General features: G+C 40.2%; 1 protein-coding gene across 4 annotated transcripts in view; it reads right to left on the reverse strand.

Annotated features, from left to right (window-relative positions):
- The window catches only part of Wwox (WW domain containing oxidoreductase), a 930,576-nt gene that overhangs the window by 619,675 nt on the left and 290,720 nt on the right, over positions 1-20,181 (reverse strand). For 2 of the 4 annotated variants that reach the window (XR_015450913.1, XM_004842811.3), the window contains exon 8: positions 19,021-19,285. Coding sequence is in view for 1 of the 4 variants with exons in the window: in XM_004842811.3 (XP_004842868.2) it covers positions 19,021-19,285 (265 nt within the window). In the remaining 3 variants the exon portion in view is untranslated. Of the gene's footprint in view, positions 19,286-20,181 lie in introns of all 4 variants that reach the window. The other 2 variants (XR_015450909.1, XR_015450905.1) reach the window with 1 other exon arrangement.

Below are 20,181 nucleotides of genomic sequence, written 5' to 3' on the forward strand. Positions count from 1 at the left end.
TGCTCAGCGCATGCGGAGTAGCCCTTCTGAAGCCCTCTGTTGGCCTCCATTCAGATACTGTAGTCCATTTGTTTACTAATATAATCCCTCTAGGTTATAATTAATAGGCGCAACTAACCTGGGAAAAATTCAAGTAGTCGTGTAAATGAAGCAAATTAAATGCCGAGGTGACACGGGCAATGGAAATTGTTGGAAATGAAGGGTTTATTTTTTCCTCCCCAGACCCAATAAAGACATACTAATCATTCTGTCGCCTCCCCCTCCCCCTACTCTACTTCTACAAGCAAATTCCACCCTCAAGCCATGCATGGATGAAGCATGGCGCCACCTATGGGTGCTCAGTAGTATTTGTGTGAGTTTATGTGTATGCTCCTCTGTATCTTACAAGAATAAGGATCTACAAACATATACACTTTTTAAAATTTTATTTTATCAGTACCTGTTTGCAGTTCACGCAGTATACAATCATCATGGGGAGCGGTTACATGCTCATATTACGGAGTGTGTTTTTTTCTAATCCCCTTCCCCTTCCTTCCCTTCCACCCTTCTCCTCTGGTTCCCTATCACCTTTTTCACACTTGATATTATTTGCCCTAGCTCATGTTATTGACTGGAGTTATTAGGAGCCTGTACATGGCACATCTTTATTCCTCTCATTTCCCCTTCCCCTCCTCCTCATCCCTCTTCTTATTCCCTTGGGGCATTTTCCTATTGGAAGAGATCTGTCCCCTTCTCCCTTTCTAGACATCCTTTATCGTATTTCTTGTTTGTACTTTCCCTCACTCAAATGAGGACACCATACCGTATTTCAGCGTATGAAGATACATATATTTTTAAATGTCAGACTGTCTTCCCTAGTATTGATGATAAAAATAAGTTAATTTACATTCTGTTTATTATACACTGCAAAATAATTTAAAATGACCACATACGCATAAATGTGGAACAAGAGAATAAATAAAATTTTAACACAACACTGCTTCCTAATGAAACAAATGATTCATTGGCAGGAAACAGGGAGAAAAGGGTAAAAACCAAAAGAAAGTCTCTAGTTCAAATTCTGTCAGATCAAGTTAGGCACCACGTCTTTTGGGGACAACTCAATTTATCTTACCTAGAAACAAGGGGATGTGAGCTACAAGTCCAAGGGAAGCTGCTAAAGTTTGTGTTAATATCACACATGTGTCTATGGGCCCTGTGAATACTGCAAAGCCAGAGGCTTATTTGAGTGGCTACTGATCCATCCCAAAAGAGATCAGGGTATTTGGAAATGAAAACTTGTGCTGTAAAAAAGACAAAGTACATTAAAGGGGAGGGGGGTGGTTTCGTATTCTCATCCAGTGACTTTGGTAAAATTCACCTTTGCATGCTGAGGTAAGGCACAAGATGACACTGACTTAGTAAAGCTCTTTGTACTCAAAGATTTGCAATTGGTCATTACTTTGAAAGAACAAAAAGAACAAGTAGCAAGAACCAGTGGAGGAAAAGCTTTTTGCTGCTGCATTCAAAGGAATAAAATGACATTTTCAGGCGAGCTCTTGCTAACTTCTAGATCACTCTGTTCTGGAAGAACCATTCTATGAGATCCAAAATAAGGCCCTTGTAGATTCTATTAATGAAGGCAACAATAACAAAACAGAAAAACAACAAAAGGGTGCAGACACACACAGCAAATCAGAGAGAATATTACCAATCATCTGGCATATGCCAGCCCCTTTAAGGGCAGAGCAGATGGAAGCTGTAGGATGGGCGCATAGTGTAGGACATTTCAACATCAAATATAGCGTCTTCTTGGAGCATCCTCTAAGGGAGAGTGTGTAGAACAGTGGCCAGCCCACAGGGATGTGCATCTCCCCTCCACACACAGTGCAAGTGACTCCTCCTAAGAGCGATCTGTCAGCACCACATGCAGCAGTGTGATAGTTCCGTCATCAGATGACATTGCAAATTATGTTACATATTTTAAATCACATTAACATGGTTTGTTAATGTTGATATTCACTAAAAGCCCATTTAAATAATGAATGGACATGATAATTTTTGTGAATATTACAGAAGGGACATGTGGATATTTTACATATCCTCTTCCTAGAATCTGACTTACATCGTTAGTTAAATGTCATCAATGAAAAGATATATCAAGTTATTTCAGGGAGGCCACAGAGTCACAATCCAGTAATTATAGAAATAAACAACATGAAGGAAAAGTAATTTAAATTTTGCTAAAATATTGTTCCATACTAGCTCTATCAGATATCCTTAAGGCAAAAATGTAATGCCACTGCTTAAAAAAGCAAAAGACAAGAAACTATTTTGTAAAATAAGAACCAGGAGAGATTATGTACAGGTGCAAATTTCCAATGATGAATGTCATTATATTGTATACCTAAAATGTGCCAATAAAATTGATTTTTTAAAAAAGAAACTATTTTGTTAAGCATGAAATAAAACTTAAATATGAAATGCTTTCCTTTACTTGGAGTCTGAACACATGCATAAATGTACATATTAACAAATTTTTCCAGAAACTTACAGATCCCATGTGTATTCCTGTATATTTATCTCCCATATTCAGTTCATATGTCAAAACTTCATTTCTACTTCTGTGATGTCAATATCACCAATTTTTTTTTTTTTTTTTTTTTGTATAGGGGATCAAATTTGGGACCTTGCATTTGAGAGGCAGGTAGCGGCACCACTGAGCTAAATCCCTGGCCCTCAACAATTTTAATATATAATCTAGACACCTGAATCCCTTCACTTCCTTGAGGTACAATTCACTACAAATCCATGTTCATTACTTGAGCCTTTGCTATAATACTGATTCTGTGTCGATTTGAAATCTGAAATTTTGTTTATTGTTATATTCATTAATTTTTATTCTTAAACATATTGCATTAAAATATTGTTTATCATGATCACAGAGTCTATATCCCCTTAATTTTATCCCTAGTCTCTCGTTACAGAGTTGCAAAGGGCACCTAAAACCCCCTCTCTTTTTTGTGACTACATATTTACCTCCTATACATGCATTAAATATCAGGAGAGATGTCATCTCATTCTCCAGCTTTTTCTGACTACTCCTATGTCTACTCATAAGACAGAAGGCATCATGTCCTCACTGGTGCTCACCTTATTTCTCTTGTTTCTGTCCCTTCAAATGTAAGCATCATATGGCAAGGAACACTCCTGCCTCATTTTTGCACCTGCTACCCCTTAAATCAGCCCTTGACACACAAGGCACTCAAGGAAGGTTTATCAGACAGTAGCAGAGCAAACAGTTCTAGAGCATCAATCCTCAAAAGAATGATTTTGATATAGTGATTGGTATAAGTAATAGTACATGTTGAAACATGGGTTCCAATCAGGACTTCAAAAAATGAAATACAATCAAGAAAAAAAAAAACAGCAGAAAATATTGCCCAAAGTCAAGATCACTGTTTCATAAGACATTTGTTTCAGACACACACAAATATACATATTATAAACACACAGAGATGAACATGTGTAAATATATATGCATTGGATCCCAACATTAAAAAAACTGTAATAGTAGTCAAAAATGTTTGAAATATATCGTTTTAGAGAAACATAAGACATATGATCCATCATTCTGATGTACCCTGCCACAGCTTAGAGAGGGCAAGCCTTCCAAAGTAATCCAAGACATTGAAAGTTTAGGGAAAGATTAGATCGACGACATGTTCAGAGACTAATCTGGGTAAATGAGAAACTGCAGAGTGCTGGGGTGGGCTTGCTGAATAACTTCTGAAGTATTAGCTAAAACATCAGTTGTGGGTTTTCATCAAATTAATAACATATACTACCTACAGAAATAACCATCACAAAGCTTTGGTGACAACAACTACCCCATGTGGTATAATACAGATTTGCCCAATCTGAGAAAAATCACAAGGGAAGAAGGTGCAGAATTTGGTATAAACAGAAACCATATGAAAGAAATAGTCACTGTAAAATCTACAAGAAAAAAAAAAGGTTTGGTAAGGAGGATTTAGAAGAAAGGGAGGGAGGAAGGAAGGAATATTCAAATTATGTTAAAATATTTTTCCATACTAGCGCTATCAAATATTCCTACTGTAAAAATGTAAGGTGGAAGGGACAAAAGAAAGGGCAGGAGGGAGGGAAGGAAGACTGATTATCTTTGTTTGGTTTAAAAACTGGATTGAAGTATTTAATTGTCTTAATGGAATTCACCCAATATTATATCTTTATCAAAAAATGATGAGTGTTGATATAGTTTTTGTGTAAATAGAATTTTTTTTTAATCGTTAGATCAAAACGGCAGGGTTGAAATGAGTGCCCTTATCCATCCTTATCTTAGAGAGATTTCCTAAGTGCCCGTGACAGGGCTGAAACAAGCAAACAAACCATCTATGGAGCACTTATCATCTATAGCATCCATTTGTATTGCCACGGCCAGCTCCTGTTGTCTTTATTAAAACATCTTCAATGAACTGACTAAGAAACCTAACATTTTCACAAATATTGGAAGATATAAATAGCTCACTGGAAAATAATACTAGGCACAGGGGAAAAGAACTAGCAAAGAAACAGAAAGAAAAAGACAAAAAATAAGTATATTTGTACTAGGTCCCTGAAGAACTGTGATTCCATGTAGACACATGTAATGTACATGCAATTGTGATTTCATGTAGACATGTGTAGACACCCATGTACTGATTAAAAGATTCACCATCTGGGTCCTGGTGTACTTCTTGATAGCAACCAGTGGTTAGGATATAAATCAAAAGGAAATGAGTTTGTAAAAATGCTTTCTAAAATTCTGAAAACTGAACAGTTTTATTAGAATGTCCATTTTCCCAAAGTGTGTTGCACACTCTCCATGGCTGAGCATGGGCGATCTATAAATATGTCCAGAAGCACGGACCAAGATAATGTTAATTTTGGTCTATTGTAATGAGATCCTTGGGGTTATAATTAAGGAAAGAACAAGCAGAGAGCAGGGCGAATAAAATGCAGTAGAGTCACTAAAAATTGAAGGTAGCTGATATGCTAAATATAAGAGTTAATATGGTTTGAAAATGGACAAAGTAGGACTATGAGCCCCCACAACATATCGTGGGATAATTCTGTTATTAAATGGAAGGGTCTTGGCAGTTCCCCAGGTGTTTTGATTGGAATTGGAGTTAAAGGGGACTTTGCACCTGCGGCAGCCTAACACCAGATGTTCTGGGATGGTGAAATAAATAAAACACTTGACAGCAGCTGTATATGTTTCAAGGACATATAGATGTCCTTGAAAACAAGCAAGTTTTCAGGACAATTCCCTTTAACTGGTGGGATATGAAGAAAATGAACATTCCCGAGTTCTACTATGTGCTATAGGTTTGAACCTTGCCTTCACCCTAAACAACTCAAAAACACCAGAACAGTGTTCTCTGTTTCACAGAGCAAAAGAAAATGAACACAGGAGGTGGTATGACTTGCCCGTGATTGCAGGGTCACTAGAAGCACAGGGATTTTTGAGGAGCCTGGTTTCCTCAACTTCAAAGCCCACATGTGGTTTTTCTTCTTTATCACATCAGACCCTTCTCCAATCAAACTCAGATAGGCATGCCCTTCTTGCCTCTTTCCCCAGACAGTGGAAACAAATGGGCTGGCACTTAGAGCAGAAGTTGGCACAAAGTGTGCCCTAGTAAGTGTGAGTTGCTGGTGTTGGTGACTCTATCCCCTGGGACAACAGGAAGTCTCAAATGTGTTTCTGGTCTTCACATCACAGACTGACACAGGCCAAGTCAATGGTCAGGTGAATTCAGCAAAGGTGAGTTGTATTTACAAGTTGGTTTTTATTATGGCTTTGGATCAAAAAGACCTCCGCCTTGGGTTCACCATGAACTCAACGGAGCGTTGGGCCTGGCAATGAGACAAATTGACACGGGTGGATGTAATCCAGGCCAGGAAGTGTAAGGGGAAAGGAACTGCCCCCCACCAGCCCCTTCCAGAGTCAGCATACAAGATCCCTACTTTTCATCCACAGGAAGTCTGTATCAGCTCTCTACAACACTTTGAACGCAAAGGACAAAAAGGAGGAAAAAATTATATGACTTTCATGATTGGGTATATTCCAGAATCTGATCCTTTTGAAAATGTTGTATTTACATTATTTCAGACATCTTCTTAATTCTCCCATATAGGAAATCTACTCAGGGTTAATGCTGAGATTTCAGCTGCGCTAATTTCATTATTTGGTCTTTTATGATTGTAGAGAATTAACAGAGGGACAAATGACACGCAACATACACAAAAGCCAAGAGATGCTGTGTTCTAAAAGGAAAATCCATGCTTAATTTTGTTCACTTAGGAGTATGAAAATATCAAAAAAAACTTTAAAGTTCCCAGATTTTATAATTTTTCTCTTTCTTTCTTTTAAAAGAGTGAGGATACTAAGAAAACATTATGCAAGTCTCAGTAGTTGATGTACAGTATTTGTTTTGGATCTAGCAAATATACTTTTTATAACTTTTCTCTGAAATAGGGAACTTTCTAGCTCAGATTACTTGGATACTCTCACTGTTTATCCTTCTCTTTTTTGAGCAGTCAGAAGAGATTTCTCTCAGTACTTCAAATAAATAAGATATCCAGCTGAACAAACACCATATATTCTCGTGGATTACTCTGGCTTCTTAAAGAATATTTCACTTTCTTTTTTCAGAATGTAAATGATTAAAGAGACCCCATCATATGAAACTGAAGAATGAAATGTTTAAAGCAGTACAGATTCTACACAAGTTGGTATATGAAGAAGCAAAAAAGCCCAGCTCAGTAAAAGACCTCGGTATTTCACATGGGAAATTTGAATATTACTACCTAAGGTATTTTATGACATGGGTGATTTTATGACATGAAAATCAAACTTTACCATTCAAAATCAATCTCTACCACATTTTCTGGGGAAAAAGCAAAATAAAAGGTGACTTTTATTCTTTTTTACCTTCCCATTTTTAAAAAACAAAACAAAATATCAGCAAATTCTAGAGATTCTACACATTCTGAGAAAAAAAAAAAAACAGAATAATATTTTACATGGGCTTTAAAATGGTTTGGGAGACTTACCTAGTTTCACAACCTGGAAAAAAATAGTCTGGTGTTTCCGGCCAGTTTTTGAAACTCAAATCCAATCTGGGCAACACAAATTTTTTTAAAAAGAAAATGTGGATCATCGATTAACATGGGCACCCTCTACTAAAGCAACATGAAGACAGATACTTGTCTTTAGGAAACACTGTCCACACTTTGCTTTACCCTTTTCATAAGCTTTCTTATTAAAGGACTAAATCTTATCCACATCCTGAAGCAGAAATGCAGGGATCTATAACGAAAACATAAAAGGTGCATTCGATGCCTCTCTCAGTCCAGAAAGAAGAGAGACCAGAAGAACAAAGATGGGGTGCAGACAGGGGAAGAGCAAGTCATGCACAGAGCCATAGAGAGCAGATTCCTGGCTTCAACCGGTCACCAAAAGCCCCAGAAAAGCCAAACAAAATTCAACTTCCAGAGTGCGTTGGGCAGGCTGGAAGGTGACCCTCAGTGACCCCTTCCTCCTGGTCCTCACACCACTATGAAATCCCCTTGAACAAGGTCAGACCCGGTGACTTGCTTCTAAGGAGTGGGAACATGGCAAAAGCAATGAGATGACACTTGTGTGCTTAAGTTCCAGAGGTCTGTGACTTCCGCTTTGCTGGGGGAATCTGTCCTTCTTGGCTTACAGAAAGCAAGCTGCCAGGCTCGAGAGGCCAACGCTTCAAGGACCCAAACACCACGGAAGAACCAAAGTCCTCAAACTACTGGCCCTCAAGAAACTTAGTCCACATGGGCTTGGGAGATTCTACCCCCATGAGATGACTCTTGCCACCTTAAGTGTAGCCTGTGAGACCCAAAAGCAGAGGGCACCTTAAGCCAGGCCCAGTTCCTGACCCATGGAAACTGTGGGGTAATAAATAAGTATCGTGCTAAACTGTTAGATGAGGGCCTCATTGTCATGCAGTGATAGATAACAAACACATAAAGTTATTATGAATTTCTACCTTTCTGTGTTACTCAAACCAGGAATATTTACCGCTCTATTTTGAAGGCCTATGGTTAGTCTTTCTATCAGCTTTACAAAAAATGAGCAGAAGTGGCCACCTACTTACAGACCACGGGATCAATGTAGGAACTGGGGACAGGAGAAGAACAGGGCCATCTGTCCTAGAACTTCTAATAGCTTCTGTTGCTATTCTTGGCCGCTAATAGCTTAGAACAAAGTTTGCTTTCCCTCACGGTCCCCTTCCAACTCCCTGGTGATAGTTGCATAGGTTTAGGAAATACAACCTGTGCAAATCTTATCTTTCTCAAGGACACATTCACTTATGCATTAGTTTTTACCTCTCATTAATTCCTAATTTCTTACCACTGTTATTTGGAACCATGGATTAAGAGGGGTGATCAGCATGTATGCATATATATATATATATATATATATACGTATACACATATATATATACGTATACACATATATATATACACGTATACACATATATATATATGCATGAATGAAAAAAGTAACTACAGATACACCTTTGCTTCTAGCAAATTTAGACTGCATTCCATCCCTGCCACTTACAAGCAAGTAACATAAGATAATTCTAAACTTCAGTTTCCAGCCAGGCATGGTGGCACATGCTTATAATTCTAGCATCAGAAGTCTAAGGCAGAAGGATATTGAGTTCCACGCCAGCCCAAGCTATGTAGCAAGTTCAAGACCAGCCTAGACTATACAGTGAGACCCTGTCTCAAATAAAGCAGCAAAACAAAACAAAACCTAAAAACCTACTTCAATTTCCTCATCTATAAAAAGACAAAAACGATTTCCTAGAATTTTTATAATTGCTGTGATGATGAAGTAAGTTGCTCAGCAGAGAATGACGAATGTATGGCACGTGCTTAAGAAATAACTATACTTTCACAGAATTAATATATTATTATTATCATTATAATCAGAGATATGTACACATGTACACTTCTTCTGTCTTCTGTGATTTTGAAAAATCCATTGCTCATATCCCCTTTCAAGGCTGTACAGCAAAACCAACTGGGCCAGACTTCTATAGTATCAAACAGTCTGACTGCTTGGAGGAAGGAGAAGAAAAGGGGATGAACAAAAGAAATAAGATGTAATATGTGCACGTACCAATTCCACACAAGGACTGTAAACACTATGTGCTGCAAATATATACTAGTAAAAAATAAATAAAATGTTAAAAGAAGAAAAAGAAAGAAAAAAATGCTCATTTACAAAGAACTTTTTATCTGGAAGGAACTATAATGGACAGAGGATAAAGAAGAATAAATAAGACCGTGAACTCCCAACACAGTAAATAAAGCAGAATAATAAGACATAGAATAATACATCTAAATTAATATATATCTGGTCCGATAATCAGTGATCACCAACTAGTGATAAAATACAACATAATGAGCATTTTTATGGAGCAATAATGAAGAAGTCTAATAATTATTATACTACCAATAACAACAGTAGTAAAATGATCACAACAATAACAATACCTGCTGGCATTTCCTGAGTTTTTATTATGCGCCAGAAATGCTTCTGAGTACTTTCCAGCCTCCCCATGTCCACTCCTCAGAAATATTGCCAGTGGTGGGCGTTGGCCAACGTCACAGCAATGCCAGGCAAGGGTCAGAAACTTCAGGACACAGAGCAGGCAGGTGGCAAGACTCCAAAGCCCAGACATCAGCCACACTTCCTCTCTGAGTTTCGAAAATAAATACTTTGTTGATTATAAAATGCTCTTTTTTTTGTTTTTCTTTTTTTATTTTTATATGTTTATGTACATAATATGCATAGTCATGATGCAGAATTGGTACATATACAAAACGCTCTCTGCTACACCATCTCAACTATGCTATACCCACCAGACAGTCATTTCACAGTCAACTTGTGGGTTACTAAGGAGCTTTGTGGGTGATCCTTACTGATACTTTTTCATTGTACTGGAAAAGGGAAAAGACATCAGTGCCATCAGCATTTCTATTTTGCTCTCTGCCTTTTACTAGATCCAAAACAAGAAAATAAGACCTGCTATCAGTCCGTATAATAATCTCTCATTTAGCTTTCTGGCCTAATTTCCCAGCACATTTTTCCAACCAAAGCAAAAGGTAGACTCATCAAAAACTTCAGTAATGCTGTTTCTGGATTTTTGTTTGTTTTCTAACTGACACTGATCACAGTAGTTCTTTGAAGAAGAACTGGGAAAAACAGTTACTCAACTAAGTTAAAGGAACTTCCAGTCTGAAGTCTAAGTGGTTCTTCACCTCGCTGCTAATCATCCACCTGCCCAGTGCACAGTCCTCATGAGGACAGGGACCTTGCTAATCATTCTGTCTCTAGCAGAGTCCATGGCCTATAGTGGATGCTCAACACTATTTGTGAATAAGTGAATGAATGAATGAATGAATGCACATCAAAAGCCCTGTGTGAAGCCTTTTGTACTCCACATGCAATTGACTGAGGCAGAGTCCAGCTTCTAGCATTTCCTTTCTTTACTCACTAACACCTCAATCCTTTCCGAAAGTAGAGACGGTAGCATATTTTTAAAAATCTACACTAGATAGATTTTGTTGCCCTTCACTCCCTTATGTGGTGTGTACAGATAGGTCTGCATTTCACAGATGGGGTCACCTGGTTCAATACTCAATTAACTGAGAGGCTGGTAGCTTTGTTATAGGTTGGAAACCAGGGATCCAAAAAGATGTTCAAAATTATAGAGCTGAAACAATACCTTTGGCATGCCCTGCCCACAATTTACAGTATTAAAATACTCGTTCTTTTATGAAATAGTGGTGATGGTCACAGGTGGTGAGTTTGCTTTTCCGTTCAAAGTTAGCAGAATAAAAAGTCTGAATAGGTGTTAGTCCCCCCATTTTGTTTGCTTTCAAATTAAACTGTTTTATAAACCCACAGACAATAAATCTTAGTTAACTGACTCATCAAAGGCAGAGGAAAATTGAGGCCCAGAGAAAATAGGTGCCACATGGAAAATCCACCATCACTCAGGAAACACACGCTGGTTTACGCATGGCAAATCCTAAAATCCCATTAGATGAGGTGAACCCAGGCACAAGGAACTCCAGCCTTCACTTGGAATCTTCCTGGAGCCTGGGAACACAGTTGCAGCCAATTTATCTCAGTCTAAAGAGAAGTGAGAAGGACAAGGTTTGAATCCTATTTGCTTTTGGTAGAAAAATATTACTATTCACCTCACAGGAAAAATCAACATGTCTGGTGAGTTATACAGAAACTGATGCTCATGGAAGGAACATTCCAGAAAGTCACGGGGCAACACAAACTCCTGGCATCTGTTTAATCATGCTGCCTCCCAATATCTAAACTGCACTGAGGCCAAAAATTACTGGAAAGAAGTATGAAATTGGAGAAAAGGAAACTGAAAGGGGGGAGGATCAAAGAAGGCACCACTAACTTTAAAAAAAAAAAAAAAGCAATAAAAGAGCTAGAAAGAGAGTTATAAAGAGGCAGTGCATTACTGAAATGCCAGTGGGCCCTGAGAAGAAAAGAAACGAGAAAGATAAAACTGGGGGAATTTCAAATCTTGGTTAAATGTTCATTAAATAATTTGTCACACATATTAAGGGCGGACAGTCCCTTTCTCCCCTCTCGGGTACTCATTCAGGAACAAAGGCTGAGGCAGACTTAAAACACTATAAAGCAAAGCAGAAAAGCCATAGGCACGAGGTGCTACAGCCTCACAAAGCCTTCCCTTTGGTTTTTTAAACAAGAAAGGGCCAATCTTTCCTCAAAGCTCAGGTGTGCTGTTGATGGGGACAAAACAGGAAGCCAGGAGAGCTTTAAATAGGGGGAAGAGAACTGAGCCTGGCCCTCGGCCTTCTGTAGTTTCCCTTGGTGGGCACTCAGGCCTGGTGGCTCCATGTCCCCAGGAAGACGTGAACCGACACAGCGCCCTCCTGTGGCCAACACAGGCCCCCTCCTCGGAAGCACTGAAGTCTACCAGGAACCCTTAGAGACACAGCAATAAGAAAAGTGTCCCCTTCCTATGCCAGAAGCCAGGACAGAGATGAACATGACTCTGATATCTTTGATATCTGCACCCTCAAAAAGCTGAATTCACAGAAGCAGAGAATAGAATAAGGAAATGTTGGCCAAAGGGAACAAAGTTTCAGTTAAACAGAGTAAGTTCTTGGGATCTACCGGACCACATGGTAAATACAGTTAATAATAATGCATGCTATACTTGGAAAGAGCTAAGAGTAAACTCTAAATATTCTCACCCCATGCCCACTTACAGATGATAACTATGTGAAGTGATGATGTGTTAATTAGCTTGATTGTGGTAATCATTTCATAATGTATATAATATCAACACATCACACTGTGCACTGTCAATAGAGACAATTTTGTCAGTTGTAACTCTCAAAATCTGATGAAAATAATGATGATGATAAAAATAATGATAAATGTTTACTGAGTAGCTATCATGTTCTGAATACTGAACAATTTGTGATCTTTAATTTTTTTTTAATTTTCCTTTTTTGTTTTTTGGTACCGGGGATTGAACTCAGGTCCTTGCAATTGCGCAGCAGGGGTCGAAACCACTGAGCTAAATCCCCGGCCCCTGTGATCTTTAATTTTTACCCAAGCTAATTAAAAGGCCATCTTGTCTTCACTGAGCATCTACTATGATGTTCCAGTTGCTAGACGTTTGTGAGGTCCTCTGCCATCAACAAAAGTCCATGAGGTAGTGTCTAACATCTCTGTTTTACCCAGGAACCTTAATCAAACTTGTCCCAGAGTTCAGCTGGGATGGAGTAGAGTCTGATCCAGGCCTGTGAAGCTCTAGCACTTTTCTGATGCTCCTACTCCTCACTGCTGTCTACCTACAGGTCTTCCGGCCACACTTGCACCTCAGGCTGGACCTCTGGTCGCAGCATGTGGTCATGAGACTGGGTTCTTGGGTTCTGCCCCTGCCCTCAGGCCCTGTCCCTGTGCAGATCCCCAATATCAATATTTCTTGATTTGCACATTCTAAACTTCAATCCCCTGCACAACTCAGACTAATAACAGGGAATGCATCGGTGACCATCATTTACTGCACATCTAGTTGTTCTCCATTCATTCATTTACAAATATTTGTTGAGAAATTGCTGTATGGACCAGGAGCACCATACTGTGAAGACAAAACTTCCACTTTCAAGAGAGAGGGATACAGATGTTAAATGCAAGACTATAGAAATTATCTTCTTAAAATTACAGTTGTGCTCAGTGTCATAAAGGAGAAATTCAAGGAGCCCTCCAGTCATTCACTCATCCGTTCATGCATTCAGCAAACATTCAGAGTGCAGCTCAGGCTTCGTAGTATTCTAGGTCCTGGTTTTTACAGCAGGGCATTAGGAAGAGCCTTGGTCTCACCTATGAGACCAAAAGTCTGTCCTTGAGGTGTGGCGTTGGGGTGGAGCTTGCAGCATGGGGAGAGAGTGAGCAACAGTGTGGGAGGAGGCATGTTCTGGACTCCAGCGGTACCCTGTAAGCTGGGGGAAGGCTGGCCGAGTGCATGGGACCAGTCCAGACCAGGGGCTTCTGTTCCATGCCCACTCACTCTCACACCCTGGCATCTCCAAACGTGCCTGCTCCAAAGCCAGTACTGGACTCTTTCCTTGCTATTAGAACACACCTCCCATGCTAGAGCACAGGATGCCAGTCAACCCCTTTCCCAAACTCCCCTGTACCTGGGATAGGGACAAATGGCTCAACCCCAGCGTAGAAGCTGAGGGAAAGTCCCCGGGAGGAAGGTTCTATGGAGAGAGGCTAGCAAGGAGGGCCCTCACTCTTTAATGAGGACTCCAAACTTCATCATGTAGGATCAAATGACTGGCACTGCTACAGCCATCCTGTAAGCATGTGGGGAAAGCTAAAGCAATCACAAGGAGTTGCTCATATAACAGCCAAACCCAGCCCTGGCTGCATCAGGGCTTCTGGATATATGAAACCAAAAAAGGCCAAACCTTTATTATTTCACTCACCTTTAACTGGGTGGTAATAACTCATGATGAAAGAATATGAACTGATATGAAAATTAACCTCCGAAGTCATTTCAAACTTATACAATTAAAAAGGAAAGGGGAAACTGAGTTTTGTATGCAGGGCTCATGACTCCAAATCCTTTGCTGTTTTGCATCCTACCATATCCCCTGCAGGGGCTGGACGGCTAGTGTGTGGCCCACCCATGAGAGGTCCTGAGAGTCCACTTCTCTAACAAACCTGGACTGGCAAAAGCCAGGCAGCCAGAGAGTTCTACCCTCACTCAGGAGTCTCAAAAATGTTTAGAAGTAGTGAAGAATACACTGAAATGTCCACTTTGCAAATCGTATTTCCTTCTCCCAGTGTTAGAAAGGGCTCCTCTCCCTGCCTTGTGCACGACACACCCATGCAGCAATTAGGATGCAGACGCTTTGTCCTTGATGGCATCTATAATGTAGTGGGCAGCAGGTATTTAAAGTGGCTAAGGAGGAGAAGTGTTTTTCTAAAATACTAATTTAAAGAACAAATCAACATGTATTATCTCATTCATTATGTTTTAAATTGTGCAACTATAAATCACCCAGCCACGGGTTATTCAAGGGCAAAATTACCCAGCTCGGCTTTCCTGAAGGTTACAAGAATGACATCTCGTGCTTTTTCCAGTTATAATTTATAACTGTGCAACAGAACTAGCAATGCAGGCCCATCCATTAGCAGGGTAGCTGCACATCTGTTAAAACTCAGCACAATGACTGGCTTTACATCCACAGGAAACGAAACCCAATCGTTTCAGAAGTTCTACAAACTCCAGCCATTTTTTAATGTAAAATGATTTGGAAATGCAGCGCCCTAAAACATCTGCTAAGCTCCTGCTACCCTAACACATGATATGCTTTCTACTGTTACCTGCCAACACAAATATTTGGTTGCACAAAACACCCTAGGAGGCATGTGACAGTGCTCAGCTTCAAATTTACATGCCGATCCACACAGCGCTGGCCTGGACCGAGGGCCTCTGGCGAAGATGTTGTTTACCAGAACTCAAAAGTTTATGTGGAAAAAGAGGGGGGTGGATTTCATGAAGGTGTTGTCAAACACATTAAGGAAACTTAGCTGCACAATTAGACACGTGTGGCTGGGCCACTGTGGTGCATTTGACACAGTAAATGGCCTGGGAGTAGCTGGCATTCCATTTCCTTGAACAAGCTGGGTAAATTCTCTGTGCTTCCAAAGGAAAAAGTAAGAATAGTAATCTAGTACTGCAGCACTATTAGGAGGAATAAGTGGGAACACAGGCGCTAATAGGTAAAATATCGTGATATCTGGCTTAAACTGCCAATTTGCATGGTACATGGGAGCAAGGTAGGTTTCCAAAATCATCACCCGTGCAACAGCCGAGGCAGTCAGAATTCCCCTTGAAAGTCTCTCAGGTCACCGGGTTATACTGTATGTTGGGTTTGGTGAATTAAATACCATGAAGTAATATGCAAGTATAAATAAACTGGAGAAACTAATACATAATACACATTAAGACATACACATGTAAAATATAATTTTTGAGCATTTTAACTGCACAAAGAAGCTAGAGAGACAGTAAAGGAAGCAAAATCCACATATGAAGTGACTTTATTAGAGAAAGCTGCCAGCAAACTTTAATTTCCTTTACGATGTTTCAGGAGCAGCTGTGCTGGAAGAATCCTGCGTCTTTTTTGGAACCATATTTATAAATAACCCTATTTTCATTTTATGCATTATTTTTATTGTATTATAAATTGGGGAGAGAGGGAATAAGCATTTCTTCACCCCAGATCCCCCCGTACCCCTGTCCTAATCTCTGGATCTCACAAAGAGGGTGACAGAGTTGTGGCTTTGTCAGAAGGGGTTGCTGTGCTGAGAATGAATCCCTACGAGCTCCTCATTAGTGATTATTATACTGCAGGCGGCCAAAATGGAAAAATTAATTAATTTCAAAGTGATAAGGCATTTACAGCAACAATTAGAAATGTATAACTGTAGAAGGGCAACATTTAAAAGACAGATTACATTTAATAAAGTTGCACAAGAACATCCAATTGTAAAATTACTGATCTGCAACAATATTCCTTAAAGAGCCACTTAAAATAGCCCGACTCCGTGAAGGGTGACCTAATTACTGTAACTAAAATTACCGTGGTCACAGCAAGTCACAGCAAATAAAAAAGGGACGTTGATATTAGAATACTGCTGTTTAATGCTTAAGGGAGCTGGCCACAGCGGAGAAGGGAAGATGGGGTGTCCAAGCACAGTCTGGGCTGTGCTTCTTCCCTCCTTGACCTCTCTCAGTGGAAAGTACACTCCAGCAACACTCACGTCAGAGGGAAGACACTTTCTCTAAGGTGAAATGTAGATGGAGCTACAGGGCGGCATGAAGTAAGCACCAGCCACCTGGTAATGGACATTTCATTCACGGTGAGCTTCTTCATGAATAGGAATCCAGTTGACATGGGGTAGGAATGGGGATGCAACTACATGGCTTATGTCCAACAGCATGTTTTCATGGACACGGCTGAAGTGCAATTACTGTCCCAGGAACAATCAATTGCCTTACCACAAGTGTAGTAGAGTCAAGCCACCTACTTAGGACAGCACGTGACGGTGACCTTGCCAATCAGCCTACTTTTTCCTGCCAGTGAAAGTGACCAAGCCCAGATTTACACTCATGCTATTGCTGTCATGGACACACAGAGCCCCACGTGTTTATGACAAACTCACTGGCCATGAGTTTGACAAGTAAGTCCAAACCCCCATCACACTGCTTCATACACTGGGTAACACGGAACCTCAATGACTAAAAATTAACAAAAAGCTGATGTGCAAATACATTATTAGTGAGGATTTTAATAAGAATCTAAACTCAGATACATATTCCAAAATCTTCCTAATTCTTTTGCTTATCAAAAAAGAAAATACTTGTGGAATAAAAAAGGTGCTATAGTCCCAATTATGTAGGGATAGAAACATGGAAAGTTCTACAACTTCCTTGGAAATCAAATGTGCAGGTTGGATGCCATCAAATCAGGCTTTCTCTACCGAAATCTTTCTGACCTTTAATCTCCTTAGGCCTCTGGGACCAGACATAGAGCCCTCTTCTCTTCCTCCCCCAAAAACCTCCACTAGGGTCCTGCTTTATAGACTCCTTTAAGCCCCATGATGTTTGCCGTTTCCATCAGCAATAACCACACTTTGGAAAAGACTCTTCAGGACTCGAGGACTACAACAACAACAACAGCAGCAGCCATCTTGGCAAGAAATGCTGCACACTTATTACACAATAGGCACTGGGGCAGACACTGATTTAACTGTGTTCTCCACTATGGCAGCCACTCAGTTCATGTGGCTATTTTAATTAAAACCACTTGAAAGGAAAGCCAGTTAAAAATTTCAGTTCCTCAGTGGTGTTAACCATCTTTCAAAAATTCAACAGCGACATGTGGCCAGTGGCTACCACACAAGTCATCAGACTTACACTCATGGCAAAAATTCTATGTCCATGATTATAGATATTCTATCCATCACTGTCAGTCACTACAGCATCCTGTATCAGCACTGTGGTTGTAAGAAGCCCAACGCTGAAACCCAAAGTTGAGCCCAAGTTGAGACCCACATTCCTTACAGGCATAATTATTATCAAACAAAGTGTTGTGCAGAGTAATCCTACTCTTACTCAGTAATGAAAATGAAATAGTGGGGAAATTTCCAAACCCTGGGATCACGCAGGTGGTTTTTGCTCACCTATTTTCAGATATGAACTGTGCCCCGTGAGGTGGAGAACAATCTCCATAGCTCCTCACTTCTCCTTTCCTGATCCTAGGTATTCAATTCTGGAACGCATTTACTTTGTGTAAGTACTACTTGTGAGATTAGAATAAAAGATGCACTGCTGTATTTTTTCTAAGAGTTCAAAAGCTTTGTGTTACTGTTTTAAAAGCTACCCACAAACAGGAAGAATAGAGGCGGTAGGTGGGAGCAACTGCAGGAGAAGAAGGCCAACTGTACTCAGGAGCAGTGAGATCGGCTGGACGATGAAAGTCTGGCTTGTGCTACTTCTAAAAGCCAAACTGCATTTGGGGAAAGGTTAGGTTCTGTTGTGTAGATGTTCTGTTTCGGTGACTGAAATACCGGTCTTCATCAAGAGGGAAACATTTTCAAAGGTCTATGGTTTAGGAAAGTAGACCACTAGATATATTGTGTGAAATATATATTCTGCTTTCAAATGACTTTCTAAAACAATACTTTCATGGAAGAAGTTTGTAGACACCATTGATAAACAAACACCAAAAATGTAAAAGCCACATATTCATCTCTGTGAACACTTCCAAATCTAACCACATTAGAGTAGTACATCCAAAAAGATTCATCTTTGGGAATATAAAGAATAAAGACCATTGCAGCCACAAAGTCTCCTCCAGAAGGTGTTACAACAAATTCGCCACTAAAAGAAGAATCAAAACATCTGCTGCAGATTCTCTGTGAACACAAAGAAAACACACCTGCTAAAGATTCAAGCCACAAATCTGTATTTTTCACCTATTAACACGGAGTTCCCCAGTGGTGCAGGCACGGCAACAGATTTTAAACTTTTCTCAATCGAAACAGAAACACATCAAAAGAAAAATCATCACTTCCATCAGGACCTTCAGCTCTATTTCACATGATATTAAAAAAAAAACCCACCTCTCCTATCCAGCCTTCCAAGACTTCTTTAGCGAACCCGACTCAATCTATAGCTGCAGCATGTGAGCTCAAGAGACGTTCTCCAAGGCCTGGATAGGCCTACGATGTGTGGTCAAGGGGACCAGGCCCCTGGTGACAAGGCCGGAGATATACGCAGCCCCGCGTGAGAGGTGCGCTGCAGGTGTGCAACACACGAGCAGCCGTCCACTTACCATGGACTTGGTGAATGGCCTCGCCAAGGTGAACAGCAGCGTCCACACCCACCAGCTTCGGTGAAGCGAGGAATACATCATGTTCCCCGGATGCACGGCGTTGGAAGTGACCCCACGCGGGGAGAGGCGGCGGTGCAGCTCGCTGGAGAACAGGATGTTGCAGAGCTTGGACCTGTTGTAGGCCAGCATGGCCCAGTAGTCGTTTTGTGATGGAGACAGGCGGCTAAAGTCAAGGTTTCCCGAGGTGTCATTAATATCTGTAAATCTGAAAGGCAGGAAATAGGACATGAGGCAACCAAGCTCTGACTTCTCACGTAGCTTTTTAAATTCATCACCAATCTCAAGAAACAATGTAGAGGCTGCTGAAAACTGAACCTGCATTGACCAAAACTATGCCTTTCAAAACAGACAAGGTGGCTTAACCAGGCCAAACAACTGGATCCAAACATGGACCTAGTCTAAGCCCACACTCACACATACAACAGCTTTAGCGTCCCGGGCCCCCCCCCCCCCCCCGCCATGGCCCTCACATATATTTTTCAAAACCTTCAACGGGAAGTTCAAGGATAATTAAATTAAATGGGAAAGTACCTTAAAGAAAGGGCTGCTGCTTTTGGAAAAAGAATGGTATCACATTGCTAACCTTCAGTGGGGCTTCCCTGGATTATTTTAGCCAATGCTTGAGTCCTGTTATATTTTCATTTGAGCACACAAGTAAATACAGACGAGGCATGCTGCCTCCACCACTCTTTTCCAGATTAAAAATTAATGATGGTAGAGGGGTTACGACCTTGGTGAGGTGCCATCAATAGTCTTATACATTTAAAAGATAAATGTAAACAAAGCCAAAAGAGTGCTGGCAAAGCGTAATGGTTTTAAGTATACCCATGGCATGGAGGCACACAAATCAAAGTAGTTGATGTTTTATAATTGGGTCTGATGGAGTCGTTAAACACCAGCTGTTTGTTTCCCTTCCTTTCTTCCTTTCTTCCTTTTTCTTTCTTAAAAAAAAAAAAATAACAACAGAGTAGGCGGGATCCTAAAAAAATATTTGCATCATAACAAACAAAAAGGAATTTTCTAGATGGTCTGATCTGTGTCTAAGGACAACTCGTATTTTGCTTCATTAAATTAATTCTGGGCACTGGGCGATAAGAAACG

This window comes from Heterocephalus glaber, unplaced genomic scaffold (assembly GCF_053883595.1).
Source record: "Heterocephalus glaber isolate CG9 unplaced genomic scaffold, H.glaber_assembly_v1.0 deba00000071, whole genome shotgun sequence".
In the NCBI taxonomy this organism is placed as follows: Eukaryota; Metazoa; Chordata; class Mammalia; order Rodentia; family Bathyergidae; genus Heterocephalus; species Heterocephalus glaber.